At 43.2% G+C, this 25,866-nt stretch overlaps 1 protein-coding gene across 1 annotated transcript; it reads left to right on the forward strand.

Annotated features, from left to right (window-relative positions):
• DNAJC27 (DnaJ (Hsp40) homolog, subfamily C, member 27) lies at nucleotides 1-24,193 on the forward strand. Its single transcript, XM_004686394.2, has 7 exons — nucleotides 1-262; nucleotides 4,071-4,153; nucleotides 8,712-8,781; nucleotides 11,922-12,086; nucleotides 12,638-12,760; nucleotides 17,178-17,338; nucleotides 20,591-24,193. Exons 1-7 carry the CDS (start codon nucleotides 176-178, stop codon nucleotides 20,721-20,723), a joined length of 822 nt encoding a protein of 273 aa, XP_004686451.1. The 5' UTR covers nucleotides 1-175; the 3' UTR covers nucleotides 20,724-24,193.
• Nucleotides 24,194-25,866: the final 1,673 nt, after the last annotated feature.

Below are 25,866 nucleotides of genomic sequence, written 5' to 3' on the forward strand. Positions count from 1 at the left end.
CCGGGCGCCCCCAACCGCCGGCGCCCGCTGCCAGGCAGCGGCGGGGATGGCCAGCCGCGGAGCCGGGGCGGTGACGAGAGCAACGGGGCCGCCATTGGACGAGGACGCCTGAGGGACGGGTCAGGGTGGTGAACAAGGAGACGCCGAGGCGGGTGGCCCCGAGAGCTCGAGGGCCATGGAGGCCGGCATGCCGAAGCGGAAGGAGTCTGCCAAGTCCCTGCGCATCAAAGTCATCTCCATGGGCAACGCCGAAGTGGGGAAAGTGAGTACCGCGCCCGGAGGGGCGGAACCTAGCGCGGCGGGGCGACGTGCCGATTGGCTGCGAGGGCGGCCACTCACCAGCGCGGGACCCAGCCCCCTGCCCGCCCCTGAGCTGGCCTGGGTCTCCTCCGGGGGACGCGGCGCGGGGAGGAAAACTCTCCCGACTTTCTTGACCTTTGTCTGGGTTGCCTCTGCCGCACCGACAGCGCTCCCCCTAAATCGGTGGCTGGTGTGGCCTCTAACCTCGGCTGCACCCCACAGACTACAAGGAGGCCTGGTTCCTTCTATCGGGTCGCCTGCTCAGAGACCGTTGGTGCGTTCTAGGTGACCGTCCAGGACGTAGAGGTGGAGAATAAAAGTATAGTTATCCCCAGCAGTGCTTGGGGACTAAAGGGAACCGGGGTTTGAAAGAGGATTGGGGGGTTGTAAGGTGTTGCTTTGCAGATGTCCTGTAGCCCAGACTCTGCATTTCCTCCATGAGAGACAGTAACTGACGCTGACGTGTTCACAGGGCAGGTGTCAGGGCTGTGAAGAAGCCTGCGTTATTTTGTTTTGTTTGCTTATCTTGTTTTTATTACTGGTAACGTCACCGCATCCATTCTCTCAACGAAGCCTTGCTTCTACTACCTTTTCCTGTTCTGCCTCCACTGGGTATCAACTATAGTAATTGGGGTGTTAGGGTGAGAAGTGGGCCATCCTCCAAATGAATTTTAAGGCTTCCTCTTCACCCAAATTGTCCCTTTTTCTGGATAAGTGGAAACTGTTGATTAACTACCTCCCCAGGTAATCAAATCAGAGACAGGATTAAAACCCTGATCTTCACACTTCCACTGTAGCTCTCTTCCCACGCTGTCAAACTCAGCTTCAACGCATGGACAAGGCCAAAGTTAAGGTGGTTAGGCCAATGCTTCATTTATAGCTTATGCACAATACATCTTTATTGGTGTTTTCTCTGCATTTACCTTTACCCTCTGCTACTTCTGGAGCGCTGCAGGCTTGTATGTGTATTAATGTAACATTTCTTGAACCTCAACAGTTATTGTATCTGAACTATGCACTAGGCATTAAAAAGAAAATCAGAACGTCTCTAGAAGGTTATATACTAAATTAAGTGATTAGAGACCACTTTTTAAATTCTATATGCTAGTGGTGCAACATCAGAAATGGCCATTATCATCACTTTTAGCATTGTTCTAGATTTATTAGTCAATGCAATTAGGCAAGAGGGTAAAATAAAATAGGAAGCAGTAGTAAGGAAAAGGCAAAATTATTGTTATTTGCTAATGATTGTTTCTTGGCAACCCAAAGAGAATGAATAGAAAACTATTAAAAACAATAAGATCATGAATATACATAAATCAATAAGATCACTAATTCAGCAAGATCACTAGTATACATAAATCATTAGCTTTACTATATCAAATTATAATTGTTTGGATCCTATAATAAAAAAATTTAGTTTACAATAATAACTAAAATAAAGTGCCTATGTTTAAGAAATAGGTAAGACATACATGAAGAAAAAATTCAAACTGTAAAGGATATAAAACTACTTAGACAAAGGGAAATATATACATTACAATTAATAGTCAGTTTTTTTTAAATAACATACACAAATATTTCAGTTAGTTTTACTAAATCATTCTCTTCCTATTGACTTTAAATATCTCTTTAGTCACTTTTAAATTTTCCTTATATAATGGAATCTATTTTGAGACTCTGTTCTGCTTTACTGACCTACTTGTCTGTTCTGATGTCAATATTATACTGCCATAATTGGCTTCAGATGATATTTTAATATCTGTCAGTGCAGATTCCCTCCTTCTACAATCCTGCCCCATTCCTCTTTATTATTCTTTGATTAGTTCTTCTTAGTTGTTTTTGCAGATGAATTTTAGGAGAAAAAAAGATTCAAACTGTTCAGAGTTTAATTGGAATGTATTAAAAAAGAAAAGTGTCAAAAAATCTAAGGAAAGTGGAGAAAGCAAAAAATTATCTCATTTTGTTACTTAACTTGGCTTGTAAGATCCTAAGGGTCTTAAGAGAGAGGTTAATAATATTCTTATTTAAATATGTATCTCTTTAAACATTTAGGGCTTTTTTTTTTTTTAAAGATTTGTTTATATACACAAGAGCTGGGGTACAGTTAGTGCAGGGGCGGTGAGAGGATTCATCAGAGATAGAGTGGGGAGCAGAAAAGGCAGATGTACTGAAAACCACTGCTGAGGGAGCAGCAGGCGGGTCAGGAGAGGTCTGCGGGGCCATGTGGGTCATCCCACCGGCGCTGGCCAAGGATGGAACTTGGTGCTGCAGTGGCCGTGAGAGCCTCCGCGTGCTGTGCTTTAACCGGAGGCGCCACCAGGGAGGGCCCAGGACTAGTGTTTAAATAGCACATTGGAGTTAAAGAGCTTCCAGGCCTCTTAATCTTGTGAATCATTTAGAAAAAGACTAAGTTTATTTTTCAGGATAACGTGGGAGAAAACATCTGAGAAGTGCTTTTAAGCTATAAAGTGTTTTTAAAAGCGTAGTTAGCTTCACAGGAGTAGTGACGCCAATGAAGTGTTACCTCTCGTTCACAGTGAGCTTATTAAGTACTTTTCAAAGTGACTTTATGATGATGAACTTTATGGTTCATCATGAAAGGATTTGAGGAGAATAACTCCATTACCAGCACTTCAAATAAATGATGTTTTATACTACGAATGCTAAGGATTTACTAATAATGTTTGTCATTTTAATTGTTTTTCTTGGTGCTAAGCAAATTGCTGCAAACAATGTAAATAAAAATACTGCGGTGTGCCCTCTAGTAACTTGCTTTCTAGCTGCAGAGACAAGGTGATAACTAACAACATGAGGTAGCATCTGGCTAATGGCAAATATGCAGTGTGCCTGCGTGCTACAGGACACTTGTGGGGTGCCAGAGGTGTCCAGACGCAGGCCGGGGCTCAAGTAACCAGGTGCTCATCGCTTGAGCTGAACCTTAAAGGATAAGTAAGATTTAGGAAAAAGGGAAAAAATTCATTCCAAGCAGAGGGAAAGCCGGTAAATCAGGGGCCTGAGGGTTTTGTAGAAATAGCTTAAATAGAGCAAACATATTAGGGCCAGATTGTGGAGGACCTTGAATCAAGGACAAAGGGATTTGTTAACCACTGAAGATTTTTGAGTTAGGAAAATCAATAATGTGATTAGTGTGCCATATTGATTAAAGGAAAAGGAAAAGGAAGTAGGAAGACCAATTAAGAATTTCCCACAATTTTGTTGAAGTGAATGACAAGGAGTTAAAGCACAGTGTTATCAGTGGGAATCAGGATGAAAGAAAGAGGGAAGAGACATTCCAAAGAAGGACTCAAAATCAAACATGTCTTTACTATTTTGATCCTCTTTGATTGAGAAAATGCTGTTGTTGTTCGCAGGACTAGGGTGTTAGCAGGATGAGCTTTTATTATGTTTTTGCACATGTTAATGGACATCTGAGTAGAAACTGGTAGGTGGAGGTGTGGAACTGGCCTTGGAAGGGAGGTCAGGGTTAGACAAATATTCGGTGATACTGTTGAAAGTAGAAGAAGGAATCTTCAGAAGAAAGGAGAGTGGAAGAGAACTAAACTAAAAACAGAACCATATGGTATTAAAATAACATTTCTTTAAAATCTTCACTTTTAGCATACATTTCAGTTATATTTTACAGTTTTGACTTTTGAAAAGACTTTCTCTCATAGTGGTTAATGAAGAAATTATAATGAGAATATGTGCTTATTTTGTATCCATTCCCAGGTTTTATTTACTAAAAACATTTTTTTTAACCTTTCTAGAGCTGTATTATAAAGCGATACTGTGAGAAAAGATTTGTGTCTAAATACCTTGCAACAATTGGAATTGACTATGGAGTCACAAAGTAAGTATATTGTGTTGAGGGGGGATTATAAAGTAGAGCTCTTCTAAAGTGATCTTTCTTGAAATAGAAATTGTGAAGATAAATTCAGAAAGACAAGAATAAGAGGCCTGTTTACAGGTAGGTAATGATCATGTCACCACCATTTGCTCACCATTGAGCACTAGATTCTAGTTTTGTGTTGGGTGTAGAGTTTGCAACCCGGAGCAAGTCAGCATGTTTGGCGGTAACTTGTTTTTATATGAACTTGTTCTATCAGTAATTGTGCTTTTGGAGCACTTGAATAATCTCTCTAAAATGTGTACTCTATGTGCCAATTTCTAAGGACTTGGTTGGTTCATGGTCTTATAGCCTATTGGAATCCAGCAAAAATGACCTGGAAGAATGAACTGGGTATTTATTTGCTGATCCATCAAAGGTAAGTTGGACTTGGGGAGACAGGTACATTAGCAGGAAATAAGACTGCCAAGGCATAGACTTAAGTGGCTGGCCCTTGGTAAAGGTGGGACTCCAGGTGCTCGTGATTCGTGCCCAACCTTCTCTCACTGTGCTCTGTACCTGCTTCACCCTCCATCCGCAAGGAATTATGCCCTCACGTTTTCCTGTCCCAGTGCCCTTATTTATTCTGTCTGCCTGAAATGTTCCCCCCTCCTCTTGCCACTTGTCAGTTTCTTCAAGGTATCAAGTGCTTCTGTTCCCAGAAGGCCATCTGAGTACCCCCTTTATCAGGCAGGACTCTTTGGTTCTAAATGACAGAAATCTTAAACTTTATGTTGTTTGTGATAATTACCACAGACTTCCTGGTGTTATTTTGTTGTTTGCATGTGTGTGATGGTTCCTGCTAATGATAAGCCCTGTGAAGAAGAGGCTGACCTCTCTAAGTTCCTAGCACATGCTTGTACATAGTAGATACTCAATAAATGCTTTTTGTTAGGTGAGCTAAGACACATCTAGGCAGGAAGTTTGCAAGTTTAGAATATGAGGGCAACAGTTAAGAAGGCAAACTAAAGTGATGGGCCTATCTGTACTTCAGGGCACAGAATTTCATCAGTGATATGGTAGGATTAAAATGCTTTTAATCCATTTAAGTAAAAGAAATGAGAATTACCATATTATGCTGCAGACTTGTGGTTTATTCAGCAGTTCAATCATAAGGTTGTTCCATGTGATTCAAGAGGATGTAATTGACAGAAACCCAACTCAGACCAACTCAAGGAGAAAAAAGGCTGCTAATCAGTCCACTTAATCCAGTTACAGGGGTGGGGCAAGGCCTCAGAGGTGCCGAGAACCAGGGACAGAATAGAACCAGATAGATCATTTTACTGCATATCTCTTTCTGCCTTTCGCTTACTTCGCCCAGCTGCCAGCAGCTCTCAGGCTCACATTGTGAAATTTCCTTCTAGAGAGGGATCAGAGCTAACATTCCAAGGTTAGAAATCCAGGAAGGCTTTAGTTGTCCAGTAGGGAGGGCTTTCTCCAGCCCCAGCAGTTGTGGGCAGCAGGGCGGGACCCACAAGTTGGCAGAGCGCCTTTCAGCCGCACCTCTGTGAATGATCTCCATGAGGAGAAGTCTGTGGACCATCAGCATAGCAGATTCGGTTCCAGCCTTCCTGCTTCTACTACGGCAAAGCTCAAATTTCCGCATTGCATGTTACTTGCAGGACTTGGAAATGTGCAGGTCCTTGGGACCCACCCACTATGGTTCTGATTGTGGGGCCTGAGGGGGTGCCCAGTAATCTGAATTTGTAATAGCCTCCCTGCTCATAATGGTGCTGTGGGTGGTGTTCCGGCCACACTGGTGACGTGTTACCAGTTCTTAAGGCAACTGCCGTGTGGCTCCCGAGTTAAATGGGCCGTCTGTGTTTTAGTGTGTGAACGTTGTTAGTTCCTGATCCTCAGCCTGTCCCTTCTCAGGTGCTGTCTTTTTTTTTGATGAATTTCATTTTTAAAGATTTATTTATTTATGCATATAAGAGCTGGGTACAGGCCACAGGTGCGGGGGCTGAGACAGAGTGGGGAGACAGAGTGGAGAGCAGAACAGGAGGATGGAATAAAATACACTGCTGAGGGGAACAGCGGGCCTGTCAGGACTGGTCTGCTGCACCTTGTGGGTCAGCTCTGGGCCAAGGATCGAACTCCCGCTGAAGCAGCCGCAGCCAGCTTGCAGTGCTGCGTCCTTACCCACTGTGCTGCCAGGGAGAGTCCAGATGCTGTCTTTTTAAGGTAAAATGTTCTAGTAGAAATTCTTTTATAGGATTTCTCTGGTTACACTCAAACTCTTGTTATTATGTTTTGTTTGTTTTTCTCTTTTTATACTCTGCATTTATAAGCTGGATCTTGATTTTACTGATGTTAAAATGAAAACAAGGTGCATCTTAGAATGGATGAAATATGGTCATATGTGAAACATGGTCAGGAAGGAAGAAGTCATAAAAAGATGATTAGTGGTTGGTTTGATTTAAATATACAAGTAATATATAACTACTCTAGAAGTTACGGCTTTAAACAGAAAGTGGATGCCACAGACATCAACAAGGGGGCCACTGGGTTAAAGCACAGCACTGTGAAGCAATCCAAAGCCACTGTAGCACGAATTCGATCTTCCCCTACCAGGGAGGTGACCCACGTGGTGCAGCAGACCTCTCCTGACCTGCCTGATGTCCCCTCAGCAGTGTATTTCAGTACATCTGCCTATTCTGCTCCCCACTCTGTCTGGTGAATCCCCTCACTCCCTGCACCTGTGGCCTGTACCCCAGTTCTGTGTGCATAAATGAATACATCTTAAAAAACAATGAACATCAACAAGGGAATGAATAATAAATATGCCAGAAGGTGATATAGGGGCATTGAGGCAATTGCTAATGTCCTCATATTCCATGGAGACACACCAATGCTGTGTCAAGTAAAACATACTTACTTGAAAAACACAGGGACTCAACTCTGTAACTGTCAATAGTCACTCTTTGAGATCATACTTCTTATGGTGAGGAAACATTTGTTTTTAAAAGCTCAGTAAAAATTCTTAATTAAAAAAAATTCTTAGTTCATTTCAGTTTTTTTTTGCTTTTGTTGATTTAATGTAAATGTTATGCTTTTTATTTTTAAATAGTATAATCCCAGTTTTATTCTTAAAGATTCATTTACATATGCATATAAGAACTGGGGTATAGGACAGCAGTGCAGAGGGGTGAGAGGATTCCTTAGAGACAGAGTGGGGAACAGAACAGGTGGATCCACTGAAATACACTGTTGAGGGGAGCAGTAAGTGAGACAAGACAGCTCTGCTGCGCCCTGTGTGTCACTCTCTGGTGGGGGATGGAACCGGTGCTGCAGGGCTGTGGTCAGCGTCACTGTGCTGCGCTTTTAACACCCTGTGCCACCAGGGAGCCCCCAGTATAATCACATTTTTAGAAAAATATTTTTGTTTATCTGTCTTACCTGTGCATAAAAAGTCTGCAGTGATGTTCATGTATATTTAGGAACTTTTTTCTGGGTTTTAGGATTTGGTGTACCTTTGAAACTTTTGTCTTTGTATTTTTTTATTATTTGAATTATTTGCGTTTCATTAACTTTCAGGTAATAATTTTCCTTTTCTAAAAAAAGTAAAATAATGTGGCATTAACAGTAGTTAAATCTAATATGAATGGTTGTTACTTTTTTTTTGTTCTCTCTGTTTTCGGTTTTCTGGAAGCAGATGTCAATTGCTCTTGCTCAAGTAAAAATCACAAGAAAATGTAATAGATGTCAGTAATACTAGGCCTTTGCTATTGTGTACATGGTAACCAGGCATAGCCATAGTAACTAAGATGTTTTAGTAAGAGTAATGAAACGTCTTCCTTTTCTTTAATTTATTCCTACTTGTTCCAAATCTTTTCTTTGTGGTAGTAGCTACCATTTGTCAGGTAGGAGGTGTGACCTGAAGAATCTTGAAGTAAGTTGAAGATGAATGAGGCTGCATATTTTCAGATTTATTTTTCTTAAAATTAGGTGGCAGGAGCACCTGTCAAGTTGCTGACACCCCTATTTTAAAGATTAAGTGGAATCAAGAAAGTCCTTTTAGGACTGGGGGTGGGGTGGGGATAATAATAATAATGAACAACAATATACCAGAGATATTTTACGGGGGTGGAAAGGGGAATGGGATCAAAAACAGTGGGGGGAGGGAAAGGCACTGGACTATGGTGATGGCACATGGGTGATTTTGTGATGGGAAGCCCATGGGGATTACAACTGAGATGGAAAAAGGCACAAAGTGATGTAAAAAAAATTATCAGAAGTAATTCCTAAAACTTAAATGTAGGCTTATCATACTTTAATGTACTTTATATTTGTATTTTGGCTTAATACATCAAAATAAAGCAAAAACCATTAATATTAAGCAACACAACATATATTTACTTTTTATTCAAAGATAATAAAGATGGGTATTCTACTATGATTTTTATTAAAAAAATGTCCTTTTAAAATTTCATACATATACACTATGAAATTTATAAAAGAAATTAATGATAATGCAGAAGCCATGACCTTCTTTGGAATTATTTGCATTTGTTCATTTCAGGGTACAAGTCAGAGACAGAGAAATCAAAGTTAACATCTTTGATATGGCTGGACATCCCTTCTTCTACGAGGTAAAAAGGCCTTTTTTTGAGGAAACCAATAGCCCTTATCATCAGTGAGTTTAGGGAGCGATCCCAAACTGTCTGCTACTGGATACTAGAGCTACGCAGCTCGTGTTCTCATGGAACATGAGTATGTCAGAAAAGACACATGCTGACCAGGTGACAGTGCTCGGGACCATTAAGTACCCAGGTCCAGCTTACCTGGGAGGATAGGAAATCCTTTGAAAGAAGCTACACTTAAACTGACTGTTGATGGGTAATCAGCTACGTAGGCTGTTGGAACCCACGGGCACAGCACACAGGGCAGTTCTGAGAGGCGTGGAGCAGAGCTTGGCACATCACTGCCGCTCACGGTCAGTCCCCTGCTTCAAGTGCTGAGCCTCTATGGGAGTCAGACGCTGACGGCAGCCCCTCCTCTATGAAGGCTGCCTTCCTTTGACTTTCACCACTGATTCTGGTCTTGTTTTGGGAGCAACGCAGCCTGAGTCAGTGATTCTTCACGAGAGCCTTTCTAATTATTTGTTAATCTGCTCCTTACCCGGTAAAACATTTTTTTATTGCTGCCACCGCTATCCCTGTCACATCCTCTGTAAATAATCTCTAGATAGCTGATAGGGAGCTGAGAAGGAAACACAACAGTCCAGATACTGTCTGACTAGTGAAAGACACTGAGTGGTCTGTTACTTTCTGTCATTAGACACTGAAATCATAATAGCTTTTTTCCCCCAGCAACTCATAAAAATAGAAGTATAATTAATAGAAGATTCTTGAAGTCACCACTTCTGAGATACTTTTTCTCTGAATTAGCCTTAGTAATCTTAATCTTGCCCCTTTTTGTCAGACATTTGCTATTTATAGTTCATCTCCTCCCTTTGACAAGACAAAAGCCTTCATCATCATCTTCAGCCCCTCATTAGCCAAGGGTGCCTTTGCTCAGGGAAGCAGCACGGTCATTCTCACCACCCTGACTCTTCAGCTCTCGGTGCTCGTCCTGCATCTGAGCTGAGATAGCACAGTCTATGTGAGGTATGTGAGGCAGCAGTCTTAGCAAGTGTCAGGGAGAGGACTCCGGGGAGCCCATGTCTGGCGCTCACCTCCAGTCTTGCTCTCACCGGTGCCTGCAACCCAACCCTGGCCTTACAGGGTCTAGAGAAATTTTCTGCAACTTGAGTAATAGCTTTCTGCAACCCACAAGGTAGAAAACACGCCATCTCTGCTTGAAGAATGAGATAATCCCAATTCCCTAGGCATCCTGTTTAATTAAGCTTTGTTGTAGCAAGTCTGCTAGGACTCAATCTGATGTTGTTTGGGAGACAAGGCTGATAGAACCATAGGGAACCACTGAAACATTGACTTTGAACTTTTCATTTTGCAGAGAAGGAAACTAAGACCCAAGGTAATTAAATAAAAACTTACTCAAGATTATATAGGTAGCTAGTTGCTGAACCCAGACTTGAACTTGATTGAGTTTCTTGAAAGAGAATTCCTTTGCACTTGCTAAATCTCTTTGGCACAAATCTCTCTCTGGACATCATGAGCTACATTTTGAAATTCATTCTTTTCTCCTTTGGTCTTGACTTTTGTTCTCTACTATAGCCCGTCCAATCAGTTAAAAAAAAAGTCTCAAGTTCTTACACTTGCAAGGCCCAGTGGTAGCAGAGACGGGGCATCAAGACAGTGCTTGCAGACCCGAGAAGACACTAGTGCAGGTCTAGAGGCCGAGCTGGAAGGGCTCGTCTTGGAGGCTTTGAAACTGTCCAAGTGGTTGTTGTTGCTGAGTTGTAATTAAGAAAAAAAGGACAGGGGGCCATGGCAGGATTTGGGGGATCATGGTGGCAACCTGGAGGGAACAATGGAGAGAAATGGAGTTAGTGAAAGAGATCAGTTATGCGCCTTGGGAGCCAAGGTAGCAAGAGTCTCAGGAAAGAAAGGAGAACCCTGTTTTAACTGCAGCAGGAAGGCACAGGGCCTGAGTACGAGAAAAGATTGTCTTTATCACTTTCAATTTTTTTCTGATTTTGTTGGTTTTAATTTTAGGAAGTAATTTTAGTCATCGTTTCTGCAAATTAATTGGCAGGTCATTCTTGGTTCAAGTAGTATCTTTGCTCAGAAACCTAGAGACACTTTCTGCCTCATGTTTACATGATATCTTCATTTCTTGACACATATTCAGTGTTTCTGGGTAAGTACTGGAATTTTCTGAAAAGGACAGATAGTACATTATCATTGTCAAAGTTCTTCCTGGACGTTTGGCCTGAAATGCCCAATCTGCAGTTGCCATCACCCACTTAGCCTGTCACTGCTTTTGCCAGTTTAGTTTGCCCTGTACATCATGTGCCCAGAATTATAGATATGCCCAGAGGCAAGTTGCCATTTCTAGAAGGATAGTCAGAGAACGAGTGCAAGGAAGGAACAGAACAGGTGCTGATACACATTGTTCAGGTACCGTTTGGTTCTCTGCCTTAATGATCTCGCTTCATCTTCATAACAACCCAGTGAAGTAGTAGTAGCAACCTGATCTTGCATATGAGGGAACTGAGACACAAAAGTTAAGTGATTTGCGCAAGATCACACCGTTAGTAAGTACATGTGAACCCAGATCCAGCTAATTCCAGAGCCCATTCTCTTGGCACCACGTTACACTAGGCTCTGAGCTTGGAGCTCTAAAATTGGTTTGCAGACTCAGGAGTCACAGGAAGCTCTGCCCAGCGTCCAGGGGAAGCCAGCTTTGCGATGGGATAGATAATTGGCTGTACTGTTACTGATACCTGTGTCACTTTTACTTTAAGTTCCTTTTAATTGTTTGCTCACCTTCTGAGTTCTTGCTAAAAGCCTCATTCCTCACGACTTGTGTAGATTTAAGGTCTAAGGACAATTAAAGACTGATTGCCTCTAGGGAGTGGAACAGGAGGTGAAGGTGGGGGACAGGAGACGCTTGTTTCCGTTACAAGTCCTCTGTACTACCAGGCTTTTTAAAAACATGTTACTCTGACTTTGTAAGACGCCCCCTACAGACCAGTAGCTGCTGGGACACCCTGATGCAAATACTAGGGATGCGCCCAAGGGCACACTGTGAAATCAGAGACGCCAGAGGCGTTTTTATGAAATCGCAAAGCTCCCATTCTCTGCTTTTATTCTTTTATGTGAAGGTTCGGAACGAGTTTTACAAGGACACACAGGGTGTGATACTGGTCTATGACGTTGGGCAGAAAGATTCCTTTGATGCCCTTGATGCGTGGCTGGCAGAAATGAAGCAGGACCTTGGACCGCATGGAAACATGGAGAATATTGTATTTGTAGTGTGTGCCAATAAGGTAATTTCTTTGGAAATGGTGTGCTCAACTTCCAGATTCATTTCTCTGATTGCTCCGAGTTTTAGGGTATGTCACAGAAAATTCCTCGTGCTTAATAGAAAAATCAATAACTTTCCAAACATATCTTTAAAATTAGCAATATTTTTCAAAATACAGTATGGCACAATATTTATCCATTTCTTTCCTGATGTCTCTCTTGGGGAGGAATAGTGGCAAACGAGCAGGAAAGGCCACTCTGACCCGACTGGAGTGGGGCCCTGTAGGTAAACTGCAGCCTGTGGAAGTGTGGCCTCGAGTGTGGCAACATCACCATGCCAGTTTTTAGAGGTGACCAGCTACAGTTGTTTAGGAGACTGGTGAGAAGTTTAGTCACAGACACTTGCAGTTTTGCTGAATAAATCAGTCAATGTTTATTTAATATCAGTAATTTTTGTCTCAATTAGTCTTGGTAATTTTATCATCAAGAATAGTGTTATTGTTATTTTGCTCAGAACCTGGGCTTATTCTAGTGGGCCAAGGTTGGAATCTTCTCCCTCAACTTTGTATTTCAGATCGATTGTACCAAGCACCGGTGTGTAGATGAAAGTGAGGGTCGTCTCTGGGCCGAAAGTAAAGGGTTCCTATACTTCGAGACTTCAGCGCAAACTGGGGAAGGAATCAACGAGATGTTCCAGGTACCCTAGCATTTTGTTGTTTTGTGTCAAGGGTAACCATGCAAATTTTAGTTAAAGTTAGGAAAAGCAAAAAGGGTAATAGAAATTTCTCATTGTAATAATGCTTTATTTTCAGAAGCTGATATGAAAATGAGAGAAAAAGAAATGCCCTTCATTAGCTCTAGGTCAGCCTAGCTGTTATATTCAAAATCCCCAGGGGAAATTCCTCAAAATGCCAGTTGCTGAGCTCCCTACTTGCTGGGACCCAGTGTGATGACATTCAGAAATCTGAATTTGGAAAAGCTCTTCAGATGATTCTAATGACATGAGGTTTAACATGGTTATTATACATTTACTTTAGCAGACAAAGGTTTTCTTTAAAACTACCTTTGGCTCGTAGTGTGAGATTTATAATGCATAATGAAATGAAAGCATTACTTTGCAAAATTGCTTTGTCATAGCTAGTGGAGTTCTATATTGTAGTCCAAGGGGGTGCAATTAGTCAATGGACAGTTATAACTGCAGAATCAAACCAGTTCTATAAAAATTAGCTCTTACCAATTAGATAGATAATAGAAGAATCTACTCACATTGCAGCCTGAATAGATGGTCACTTTTCCAAAATTACTAATCTTGAATAATTTTAAAGGAAGGAGGAGGTTATTTGAAACAATGTTACAAAGTGAAGTCAACTCTTAATTATAGATACATTTGGAAGTAAGTGGTGATATGAATAATGCATTTTTTCTTATGAATATATCTGATATTTTGGGAATTTTTAGCATTTCAAATAAAGTAGCTACACTGTAAAGAGTTGTTCTTAATTATTGAGTGGGATTTTATACTGGATTTCCTTCTCACAAGCTGTCACTCCTCCCACTAGCAGACAGGCTTCCTCCTTGACTGACAGGCTGAATAGGGCATCAGTAGCTTCTATTTCAAGACCAAATAAGGTTGATGCCGGTTTGCTACTTTCTATTCTTTTGAGTACACAGACCTATGTGCATTTTTAACCATGTATGTGCCACAGTGACCCTTAATAGTATTTTACAGTTCTAGAAAGTTTACATGTTTCATCGCATTTACGACTCTCGGGCCTGACATTATTCTCATTTCAGATGTAAGGACATCTAAGAGTAGGAATGACTTGTCTGAGAGGTCTGGACAATAATTGTTAGAGATCAGATTTCGCTCAGCACTTAGAGACGTTGCTTGGTTCGGGAGTGGCTGCGCTGTGCTTCAGGAGCTTGGGAGAGCTTGGTGTGGCCTTACCCTCACGCCCCAGATGGCCTGTCCTTTCCTCCCCGCCAGAACTCAGTGCTTCTCTTGTCTTTGGTTTTCAGCAGCTGTAGATCTCTTTATATTTGGAGTTTGTTGATTTTCTTGCATTTGCAGCCAGTGATGTTTTTATCAAATATGGTGTTTTGTTTTCTTTTACCATTATTTCTTCAAATTTTTTGCATTTTCATCTGGAACTTTAAGTGTGCATTTGACCATTTGATTTTTCCCTTAAAGTGATGTTTATCTTCCATATTTTTCAGATTGCATCTATTTTACTGATTTGACTTCAACCAGCTGCTAAATCCAATGGGTGAATTTTTCAGTCAGTGTCTTTCATTTCTAGAATTTCCCTTTTTTGGGCCTTCCTGGTTTTCTTCTGAGATACTATATCTATTCACTCACTAAGAGCATGTTTTCCTCTAGTTCTCTGAACACATTCTCCTTTGCCTCTTTAAGTTAGTTATAATAGCTGTTTTAAAGTCCTTGTCTACTAAGTGCAATATCTGAATTATTTTAGGTTCAGTTTCTATTATACTTTTTTCCAGACTGTGGCTCACATTTTCTTGTTCTTTTGTATGAGTAGTGACTTTGGATTTAACACCATTCATTGTGGATAATACATTATAGAGGGTAAATACATATATTCTTTTTTTTAAAAAAATTATTTATGCATATAGAACTGGGGTACAAACCAGAGGTGCAGGGGCAGTGAGAGGCTTCACCAGAGACAGAGCGGGAGCAGAACAGACCGACTGACGAAGTACACTGCTGAGGGGAGCAGCAGGCAGGTCAGGAGAGGTCTGCCACGCCATGTGGATCACCTCTGGGGCGGGGATTGAACTCATGCGGAAGTGGCTTTAGTTTCTTAGTTCTGTGCTTTAACCTGCTGCGCCACCAGGGAGGGCCAATACATATATTCTTTTACTTTCCTCAGAATGTTGATTCTTGTTTCAGCAGCAGTTAAATTGTGGGTAGATTATGTGAACTTGTGTAGGTTTGATTGCTTTTCTTCTTTCTTTAATAGCAGGGATCACAAGGAATTAAAGTGTTTCCCTAGTCCATCTAGCTTAGCTGAACTGAACATCTGTCTTACAGATCTTAAAACCTTTTGGTTTAGGTTTTGTTCAGATGAATCTAACTCCTGAGGTATGACATTTCCCTGGTGTCTCAGCTAGACATAAGGGGTGTTAATGAAATGTCAGACCCTGGTGTCCCCAGGGAAGGCTTTCCGCAGCACTGATAGACTCCAGTCCCTCAGTTCTGCTCTGAGTGCTCTGACCTGGTTAGCCTTGGGTCACTTTACCCTCTGGAGGCATGGCCTAGCCCTCTGCTACAGACTAGTGGTGAACTCCCCCTGTGTGTTTCAGGGGCCAACCTCTTCCCTGCTCCCTCACTGGCACCCTGCTCTGCGGAGTCTGACCACATCAGCATGCCCAAGCTCTGATGTGGTTAGCTTTAGCACAGTGGGGACACAGACTCTAGGCACCTGTGACTTGGTCAGACAACAGGTTCCATGTTGAAAATGTGAGGTACAGCCTTATACTTGCTTTGTCCACTATCTGTAAATATTTTTTCACTTTTATGGTAGTTTATATGGTAGGTAGCCTCATTATGAGTAGAGCTCACATATGGAATTTAGAAAGAGTTTTGCTTTAATTTTAGTGTTCTATGTTGTATACCACAGCTGTTCTTCTAAAGCTATATGTGTTGAGAGTGAATACTGTATGCTCAGAAACCTGAGTGTTTTTATTTTAGTATAACCTAAAGAATAAAAGAAAATGTTATTGCTGCATAGCACAAGAAAACATCTGTGAACTCTGGCCACTTTTTGGGCTACTTTTATTCTTGTAAATAAATCTTGAAGAGAACTAATGCATAAAGTAGTCTATTAAAGAAAAAGTCTAACAGTATAATAAAATTATTCTGTAATTAAGTACTTATAAGCAGTGGTTTTTTGTGAGTTTAATTTAACAAACCTTTACAGAGGAACTGTGAAGTGTATAACCTTGACTTTATCTTATATACATTGTTAAAAGAGATTAATATTAAGATAGACTAAAACTAGGTTCACATGCCTTTCTCCTGGTGTTTCATGCTTTCCTGTGGCATCGCTTTGCACGTGACAAGGCTTCTTATTTAGGTTGCCAGTCAATTAGCTGCTCCGGGAGATAAGAAAGAGGAGTCCCAGAGAAAGATGAAACACTTAGAGGACAATGGGAGCTATAGGTAGCAGGGACTATAGAAATATCTGGAAAGAATGTGAAGAGATTAAGAAAGAAATGGAGAAGAGATAATGTCCATTTAAAAGCAACCATAATATATTAAGTTAGTATTGGGTGAAGTTATTGAACAATAAAGATGCACAGTTGAAAGGTAAGCAATATCAACACATAGTTTTCACTTTGAAAAACATAGAAATAGGCAAAGAAACAGAGAAGGGTTTATAAACTTGAAAAGAGAGTCAGCTTCACTTGTAGGTGAAGAAATTATTAACAGTGGTTACCTTGAAGAGAGGAACTCGGGTGAGAAACAGTTTTCATTTTACACATTTTTTTTATTATTGGAAATTTTTTAACAGTGTTCATTTATATTTTAACCTTAAGTCTAATTTTGAAGAGTAGGATTATGAGTCGTTTAATTTTACTCCTTTTACTTTTTAAGTAAAGTGTGTTTACACTTACAGAAACACATATATGTGTATTAGCAAACTACATAATGTTGTATAATATATTTGTAATATGTAACAACAGAAAAACATTTTCCAAAGTACATATTAGTTTTATCATGAATTTTTTTTTTAAAGATTTATTTATTTATTTGTGCATACAGAACTGGGGTACATGCCAGAGGCTCAGGGGCGGTGAGAGGCTTCACCAGAGACAGAGTGGGGAACAGAACAGGCAGAATGACGAAGTACACTGCTGAGGGGAGCAGCGGGCGGGTCAGGAGAGGTCTGCCACGCCATGTGGTCACCTCCGGGGCAGGCGGGAATCGAACTCAAGCAGAAGCGGCTTTATATTCTCAGTGCTGTGCTTTAACCTGCTGCGCCACCAGGGCCAGCTTTATCATGAATTTTAAGTTGAAGTTGATACTTAAGAGGTATGCCTCTTTTCCCAAGATTAATTTTCCTGGGACGTGTGGTTTGTGTTTTTTCCAGACCTTCTATTTATCCATAGTGGATTTATGTGAAAATGGTGGGAAACGTCCAGTCACCAACAGCAGTGCTAGTTTCACCAAAGAACAAGCAGATGCCATTCGCAGAATTAGAAACAGTAAAGACAGTTGGGACATGTTGGGGGTCAAGCCTGGAGCCTCAAGGTAAGCAGTGCTTTTGGTCCCGGGTGCCGAGTTGTGTTGGAAACACAATTGTCAAAATGATAGGGGCAAGGTAGCTCCTTGCCGTTGCCTAGAAGTGGGAAGAGTTGTAAAAATAGATTATTTTGTGACACTCCTTCACTGAAGTAACTGAATACCAAAGGAACAAAATAAGAGGACGCAGCTTCCCAACAAGGGGAGGGTGGCACGCACGCCCCTAACTGCCCCCTGAGCTGGCTGGCTCTGCCGGGGAAGGTCTGCTGGTGCTTGCATTAAGTAAGCCTTGAAGCCAAGATGACCTTGAAAAAATACCTTACAGAAGAGTATTCTTAAGTCATAGCATTTTAGAGGATAGGACAGTATCAGCCATCAACTTGTCTAAACATTTTATTGTAGATGTGGGAAAATCAGAACTCAGAGAGGCCGATCACATATTCCAGCACCACGGGCTTAGGGGCAGAATCGAACTTGACGTGTCTACCTGGTGCTGTCTCTGTTCTTTCTGTTTCTCTCAAAATCCTGCCAGTTCTTCATCTGAGTATGTATTTTGGTTTAATTATTTTATTTTAAATGCCAAAATTATCATTCAGGAAGAAGAGAAATAAAAGCACTTTTTTTGTTGCTCGTACAAGAATAAATCATTTTTTAGTCTGGTTATAAAACTTTGAACCATATACTACTACTGTTATTACTACTGTAAGTTATAAGACTGATTTTCTCCTCTTGCTTTTTTTCTACTTTTCTACCTTGATCCCCACAAAAGAAAAAATTGTCTTGAAACACCATGTCAACATTAAGTACCTCTTATCCATGTTAGTCTCCCAGCATGTTTTCAAGTCCAGAAGGAAGAGGAACAGTGACGAGACAGTTATTAGTCACCCTTGACTTCCTCACACTATTGAGGGTGCTAGAACGTGTGCAGGAATTCAGAGGCGCTCACAGGTACAGCCCAGAGTTAATTGGTATATTTTACAAGTCCTTTAGACTCTCATAGCCTCATTCTAAATTCTCCCACTCATCGAAAGTCTTCCATTTCCAAGACTTTCCATGTCCAAGGGATAGTGACTGTACAACCAAGAAACTGTTACTAATTGATTAAATTAGAATAATTCTCATTAAAGAAAAAAATTAGCTTTTTATTTATTCACCATGGTTAATTGGAATCTACAAAACAATCAGGACCTCCATACGTTCCTTATCTTTAACTGATATTAACTGATACTTCTCTTTCTTCCCCTGGGTTCATCAAATTAATTTTCTATGCTATTGAGTATTGTTGGGCAACCCTAAAAACATTTTAAGTTACAGAGGATTTTTTTTTTTAGACTTATTTATTTATGCATACAAGAACTGGAGTACAGGCTGGGGTGTCGGGGGTGAGAGGATTCACCAAAGACAGAGTGGGGAGCAGAACAGCAGATCTACTGAAACACACTGCTGAGGGGAGCAGTGGGTGAGACAGGAGAGGTCTGCCGCGCCCTGTGGGTCAGCTCTCCAGCTGGGAATTGAACTTGTGCTGCAGTGGCTGGCAGTAGCTTGATAGCACTGTCTTTAACCCCTGCATCACCAGGGAGACCCAAGTTACAGAGGACTTTTAATGTTTGTTTGCTGCTATGTTGATTGTCTTGCACTTCAGCAGAATTAATATATCTGTTACATACCTGAATCAGCTTGCTTTTCCAAAACTTTTCTTTGAAAGTCTTTCTGCTCCCTGAAATTCTTGAAAGGCACTCTTAGTGCAGTGGCCCAGGCCCAATTCTTAATTCCATATGAACATGCTTCCTCAGAAAGTAGAGTCGCTGACAGGGCCCTGCCAAGGACTCAGCCATGGGGAAGACCCCCTACTGAGTGGGGGGCTTTTGGAGAAATAAGAATTCTGGCAGTTCAAATTCTTCACAGGAGACTGAGATTCTTGCTAGCTACCATCAAAACTACCTCTGTGAAACAGCAACATGCAAGGTTAAAACAAGAAAATTCAGGACAAATCTAACAGCATTAAGCAGAAAAAGCCTTAGAATGTGCGTTCATACCCTGAACAGTTAAAATGGTCCACGACCTCAGTGTCTCCAAGTGGACACAAGACTCTGTCATATCCAAGTGGACATAGGCTCTGACGCATTTCAAAGACTGTGTCCCTAATGTGGGATTCCTTCTGATAAACATAGAGAGTAATAGCTAGGGTGTTGGGGAAGCACCCTATCACATGTTTACAGGATCACTGGAACCTGAATGGCAAATAAGGCAGGCAGTGGGCTCTGTGGGAGACAGAGCTCATCTGATGGGGGTCCCCCAGGCACGTAGAGGCCTTTTGGAGGCCCAGTGGCTGAGCTGTTGAAGAGCAGGTGGAAGGACATGTGGTCCCCCTCAAACCTGTGCCCCCCAGAGAAGGCAGGCTTTGGGGCCTCCTGGCATTCTGCTGGCCTTTGGGAAGTGTTCAGTGTTCTTTTCCTCTCTGCATAGTATTAATTTCTAGTTTCTTCTGTGGTCTCAGGACTCCCCGTAACCCACGTGCCACTTTTCCGGGGTCCCTGTCTTGGGCCACTGGTGGTGTTAGCACCTTCCCAGGGCCTGACCTCCCCATCACATTGCCACTCATTTCAACCCCTTTCCCTCCCATCTTCAGTGTGATCTGCTCATTAGCTCCTCTGCCGTCTCGTTCTTCAGACCTGATTTATCTGCCCCCCAGGCTCCCATAAACACCGCAGTCTAAGTGCCTGTATCCCTTCTTGGGTCATGGAACACCCGCTTGGCTGGGTGCTAATTTCAACAAGTTTCCCCAGTGTCACTTTGCTATGAAACACCAACCATCGTTACTCTTCATCAAGTCCAGTTCTTCTCTCATTTGCCGTCAGGCGCCTTCCTGACCCCTGCTCCCTGGTCAGCTGTTTCCTGTACTTCACAGCATGGCTTCCCCAGATTTCGCTGGCCCTGTCTCCATGGCTGCCCCCCAGCATTGCCCCGGGCCCCACCTTCTCAGACCGACTAGGGGGCTCCCCAGCTCATCGCCTCCCAGGTGGTGAGCGCCTCTGGTTTCCTCTGATGTCCTTTACCAGGAGCTTCTTTAGCATTTATCTGCTCACTTTGCATTGCCGGTTTTCCCACTTGTGTGGCACATGATTCGTGGCTTGTTTGCTTCTTAGTCCTTTAGTTCCACCTTTGAGAAAGGGAATGTGCTTACAGCAAGAGGGATCGTTTTATCCAGACAACTGAGATGCAGTGAGTGTTGCTGACATAGAACTTTGCTACTTTCCTTAGGGAGGAAGTCAACAAAGCATATCGGAAACTCGCTGTGCTTCTGCACCCTGACAAGTGCGTGGCCCCTGGCAGTGAAGATGCCTTCAAAGCAGTTGTGAATGCCCGGACAGCCCTCCTGAAAAGCATCAAGTAGGAAAGAGAGAAAACAGTGTGGGCCATAAGAGCAAGGACACTTTCACAGAGGTGAACCGGCCAGCATGGATTTGCCCTCCACAGATGGTTCCGTACTTGTCACTGTGCGCGGTCATTGTGAGCCCTTGGCCCAGGAGGCTGTCACTTCCTGGGCACTTTACACAGGGGAGAGCCAAGGGCCACTGATGTCTCGCTCATTTCATATCTCCAAATAACCTGAATTTCTTTTCATTTGTAAGCTCTGATACTGCAGCATCCCCTAGGCCTTTTGCTCCTAAGAGTCCTGGGTTTCTGTAGGGGGGAAGGAGGACTGGCACACCCTTCACTTTTCATTTATTTATTTATTTATTTGATTGATCATCAAAAGAAACCACAGAAACGGAAGCAGATAGCATTAAAAGCCCTGAAGACTGAGTGTGACCTCGCAAGCAGACTGCTCCTTTCCCAGTGAGCTCCACAGGTCCTGGGTCCACAATTAGCCATCAGTCTACAGTGAATGAGTGCTTGGCCGCCGTTTGGAAGCTTGTGGAAAGAGGCAATATGGTTCCTGAACTGAATGGCCCTTGAGGACATTCTCTGCTCCCTTTTCTAACCACCAGGGGGGGAGGAGCCAGTCCGGAGCCAGCCAGGCGGCAGCCCGGTGCCCGCAACCCAGTGTCAGTGCTGGCCCCGGCCCTGAGCCTTCTCCAGCCCGGGGAAGGTGTGCAGGGAGCCGAGGAGTCGGGTCAGACCCAGGCCACGCCACTCTGTCCACGCGGCCCTGAAGGGCAAGGCCTGAGGCACCGCCCTCCCGGCTGTGTCGCTGCTGGGGGGAGCCTGGGTGAGGCCACGCCGGCGGCCAGGCCTCCTGGTCCTCATCTGCCTTAGGGCCCCGCCCCTTCTCTTCCTCTCGTTTTCTTTCTCCTCCTCTGCTGTCATTTCTCTCTTGATCCCTGGCTTCCGGCCACTGCCTCCTCCACCCTCCCTTACAAGATGTGACCCCTGGCCTGATTGACTCGCCACAAATATGGGCCTTTTGGATGTTGCTGGAAGGGGAGATCTGAAAGCCTGTGTGGGAGGAATCTGGAGAATGCTCGCTTGGGCTCCCAATTTCTGAATAGTAATAGTTTTAAACTTTGCATTATGAAAACTAATTTCTCAAAGAGAAACGCATTCTCTTGCCGTGCTCAGTATACACAGGCGGAGAGGATCAGGTGTTGGGGCTGGGCTGTCCTTGGGTCAGGGAGCCGCTCCCCGCGAGACGCTGTGTCACCCCTCTCTCTGCGCCACTCATGTTTTTACCTGTGATCGTGCTGCACTGTTTTGGGCTTTAAAGTACACAAAATGTTACTACCCTTAAGTTTTAGACAGCTACCCCATATTGACTACCAAATAGCATCTCCCCACTTATGTTTCGTTGGCTCCCACTGCAGTCTTCTGGACCCCTCCCCGCTCCAGAGCCGCCCACTTGGTGTGACTGCACTCAGGCTGCTCTGAAGAAAATTATTTTCTAGTATGAATTTTCATCTTGGTGATGCTGAAAATGCTTGTCTCGTGAACTGAGACCCGAGACGGCATTTCTCGTGAGATTTCCCTCTGGCCTTTTCATTTGATTTACTTGCCAGGATGGCCGAACTCCAGCCCAAAGTTCTGGGCCTGAAGCTTGCATACAGCTTTCATCATGCCTAAAGCTATCTGCCCCTCCAACAGAATTTGAGCATCACGAATGGGGCTTGTGCATGGCAGCGTCAGCCCGGCTGGCGTGACAGCTCACTGCGTGTGGCCCTCTGGAGCGGCAGGGGCCAGTTTGCCCCACTGCGGTTAATGCTAGCTCGGCCACCGTGCTCAGCTGTAGCGTGCAGATGAGCAGCTCAGCAGAGATTTCGGTAGTGCTTTTGGTCATCTCCTTGCCGACGAGTTGCTGCAAGCCTGATCTAATTCTGGAGTCCTGAGGCGGAGTCCCCAGCGCCTTCGTTTTTAATGTTAAGGAAGGCCATGTGCTACTTCATTTAAGTAAGAGAAAGAAAAGAAAGGTTCAGAATATTTCTAATCTCTATAAACCTTAAGTAAAGTATTAAGAGATGATACAGCATGATTCTCCATTAAAAGTTTTTTGGATATAAACTTCGTACAAGACCTTACAGGCCTTTGTACATTAAGTTCTTGGTGCGAATATGTATTTTGTAGTTCACTGTACTAATTCTTGAGTCAGTTAAAATTTCAGAATACCTCATTGAGGCTAATAACTAGCAGAATAATTTCAGTGGCTAAAAAAGAAATTCATGATTTTGGTTTTCAAAAAAGAATAAAAGTTTGAACAGCTATTATTAAAGGAAAGCCATTTATTCCCATCTGAGTCACCAAGAATTAACACTTTTGAAACTTGTTAGAAGCCCCTAGAGGCATTTCCAGTTAATCGACCAACCTACCTGAGCACTTTAAAATACACCCTTTGTTTCTGCCCCCACCCTGTCCTCCTCTGTCTCCTCCTTCGAGTTGATATTCTCAACTGTCAACATTTCTTTCACTTCAGCATTACACAGTTTTATTTTGCGTAGATGTGTCCTCGGAGTGCAGACTGGGGTATTGTGTGATTGCCCAAGGTCAGTTGCTGTAATTTTGTAGACTGTCCACTATTCTTTAAGGCTGACGTTTACCTCAGGAAGCTCGCTCTGTTGTATCTTCATGTACTGAATTCCCAACTGTTAAGTGTTTCTTTCTACCCATACATTAGTACCTGATTCACTGTTAGTTCGATGAGCCATAGACGAGGCAGCTACATTCCTTGTAGAAACCAGAGTTAGTGAGCAGGCCCTGAAAGTGCGGAGTCTGTGGGGAAGTAGCTGCGCCTCACTGAAGTGACCAGGCCTAAAGGGAGAAGGAGGCATTTCATCCTCGCTTTAGGGAGTTAGTGACAGGGCTGTTCTTCAAAGTGACTGAGTGGAAGGCACCCTCTCTCCACTGAGCCCCATCTAACACACTCGGAGCTGGCTATTTGTGTCAAACCTTTGAAAATGAATTTAGCTGCAAATACAGCTAACCACCAGCCACTGCACATTTTGCAAGGTGAAGAAAGCTTCCTACTTCTTATGGTTGGTGTTTAGCACAAACAGTTAATACTATTTGTACATCGTTTTTTCTCTACTCAGCTTCTAGAAAAGACAAGCTTAAGTTTGTGGTGTGGAGAAGTTAGATAGGGTCTCACAAGCAGTGGGATTGTAAACTGTGCAATAAAGGCTGTTGGTGAAATGGCTTGTGGGGGAGCTAGACCGTATGAGAGAACTTCCTGTATCCATTATTTGGAGTGTTCTTCCTCTTTGACTGTGAATGCGGAGTCTCTAAAAGATCCTTTGCTCTAACGAGGTAATTTACATATTTTTCTTTTTGTTGAAATAATTGCAGATGTTAAATCTAACAGTTGTTTATGTCTTGTATAGAGAGTGTCACATGTATTTAAGTTGCGTATTTTTATAAAATAAAGCCAAATATGGAACCCTACTCTCTGGGCTGCCCTCATCTGTGGAGACACTGGTCATTAACACAAGCGTGCCATTCCAGACGCCAGTCCAGCCCCTGTCCACGGGGACCTCAGACAGGATATCTGGCTTTAGTTCCCCATTGGTGGAATGGAAGAAATTTTATTCCTCAGTCTTCAGACTATTTTGACCTTATTAAGTTGTGATGAAAGTGTTTTGATTTCTCTCTCTCTCTTTTTTTAAAGATTTGTTTATTATGCATACAGAACTGGCGTACAGGCCGGAGGTGGTGAGAGGATTTACAAGAGACAGAGTGGGGAGCAGAACAGGCAGATTGATGAAGTACACTGCAGAGGGGAGCAGCAGGTATGCAACAGGAGAGGTCTGCCGAGCCATGTGGGCCACCTCTCTGGCCAGAGATCAAACTCACACTGAAGGGGCTGCAGCCAGCTTTACAGTGCTGCACTCCAACCCATTGCGCCACCAGGGAGTATTTTGATATCTTAAAGAAAGATTAATAATATTTTTGCCATTTTAATTCAGATGAAACAGTTGTCATCTCATTCTAATAATGCAGATCTTGGCTGAATAACTTAATAGTTTATTAGCTGGTCCCTGGACAAGAAGAAGCCTTAAGTAACTGTGGCTAACTCTGCAGGACCTCAGTTGCACCTGTCCGCCCTGGCTAGTGTTGTGCATGGGTGAGCACACTCCCCAGTCAGGCCAACAGACAAGCCAGCAGAGCACAGTGCACTCTGTCCTGCAAACAGCTGTAGCCCACTAGTTTGTTTAAATCAGAAGCTACAAGAAGCCCCAGGTTCAGTACAAACATGCACCCCACCCTTTGCGTAGGGCGCGTTTCCTGTTTTTCCCTGCACGTACAGACCCTATATATGCCCATGGATGGTCCTAGTAAACAGACTTTGGACTCCAGACCCCAGGCTCCTGCTTTATTCTCTCGAGTCTCCTACGTTCTGGTGAACGAACATAGCAGTCAGTGCACCCCAGCCAGTGCACCCCTTGGTGGGTTAGCAACAAGTAAGACTGTCTTGTGAACCAGAGTTTGAAAATGCGAGCTCATGGGGCCAACCGCAGAAGGCGGCTAGCTCTGAAGGCTGTGAGCGAGAGCTTTGGTTTTCGTTATGAACAACCTAGGTCCCTGCCTGAGGATGCCCTGCTGGGGGACCCCCCTTCCTCGCTGGCCACAGGGACTGGCCCACAAGGCGGGGTTCAACCTGAACCACATTGGCTTCCCTCCCTGGGATCTTTCTAATTGGCTCTAGGAAAACAAACTACTTCTCAGCAGAGGGAGAGCAGAGGAGCCCTACAGATGTCGACCTTGGTTCCACCCCATGGAGAAAGCTGGACACTTTCCATCTGGTCCCTGAGGTCCCCGAGACTGAGCTGGTGAACTTCGAGGCACCAGCCAGCCCAGAATCCTTTCACCAAATCTCCACCCGCTGTCTTCAGCTTATGTCGGAGTTGGAGCTCTGTTACTTGCAACAGTAGACACGAAAGCTCATAAGCAGGAATGGAAAGCTTTGGTGCGTAGGCTGGTAAAGTATGGGATCAGTACGTTGTACTTATTACGGTTTATCGCTGCTTGGTGTTTCTCTCCTGGAGTTTTTGTGTGTATTTTAAGCCAATGATAGCCAGTAGAAGATTGAGCAGTTTATTCAGTATGTTTCA

This window comes from Condylura cristata, unplaced genomic scaffold, assembly GCF_000260355.1.
Source record: "Condylura cristata isolate star-nosed mole 26May11 unplaced genomic scaffold, ConCri1.0 scaffold00020, whole genome shotgun sequence".
Taxonomy (NCBI): domain Eukaryota; kingdom Metazoa; phylum Chordata; class Mammalia; order Eulipotyphla; family Talpidae; genus Condylura; species Condylura cristata.

What these genes read in the sequence shown, in the direction of transcription:
- DNAJC27 (XM_004686394.2), top strand. Translation starts at nt 176, where the DNA reads ATGGAGGCCGGCATGCCGAAGCGGAAGGAGTCTGCCAAGTCCCTGCGC. An exon ending in GACATCCCTTCTTCTACGAG is followed by an intron (nt 8,782 to 11,921) that starts GTAAAAAGGCCT and finishes TTTTATGTGAAG; the next exon opens with GTTCGGAACGAGTTTTACAA. An exon ending in GAATCAACGAGATGTTCCAG is followed by an intron (nt 12,761 to 17,177) that starts GTACCCTAGCAT and finishes TGTTTTTTCCAG; the next exon opens with ACCTTCTATTTATCCATAGT.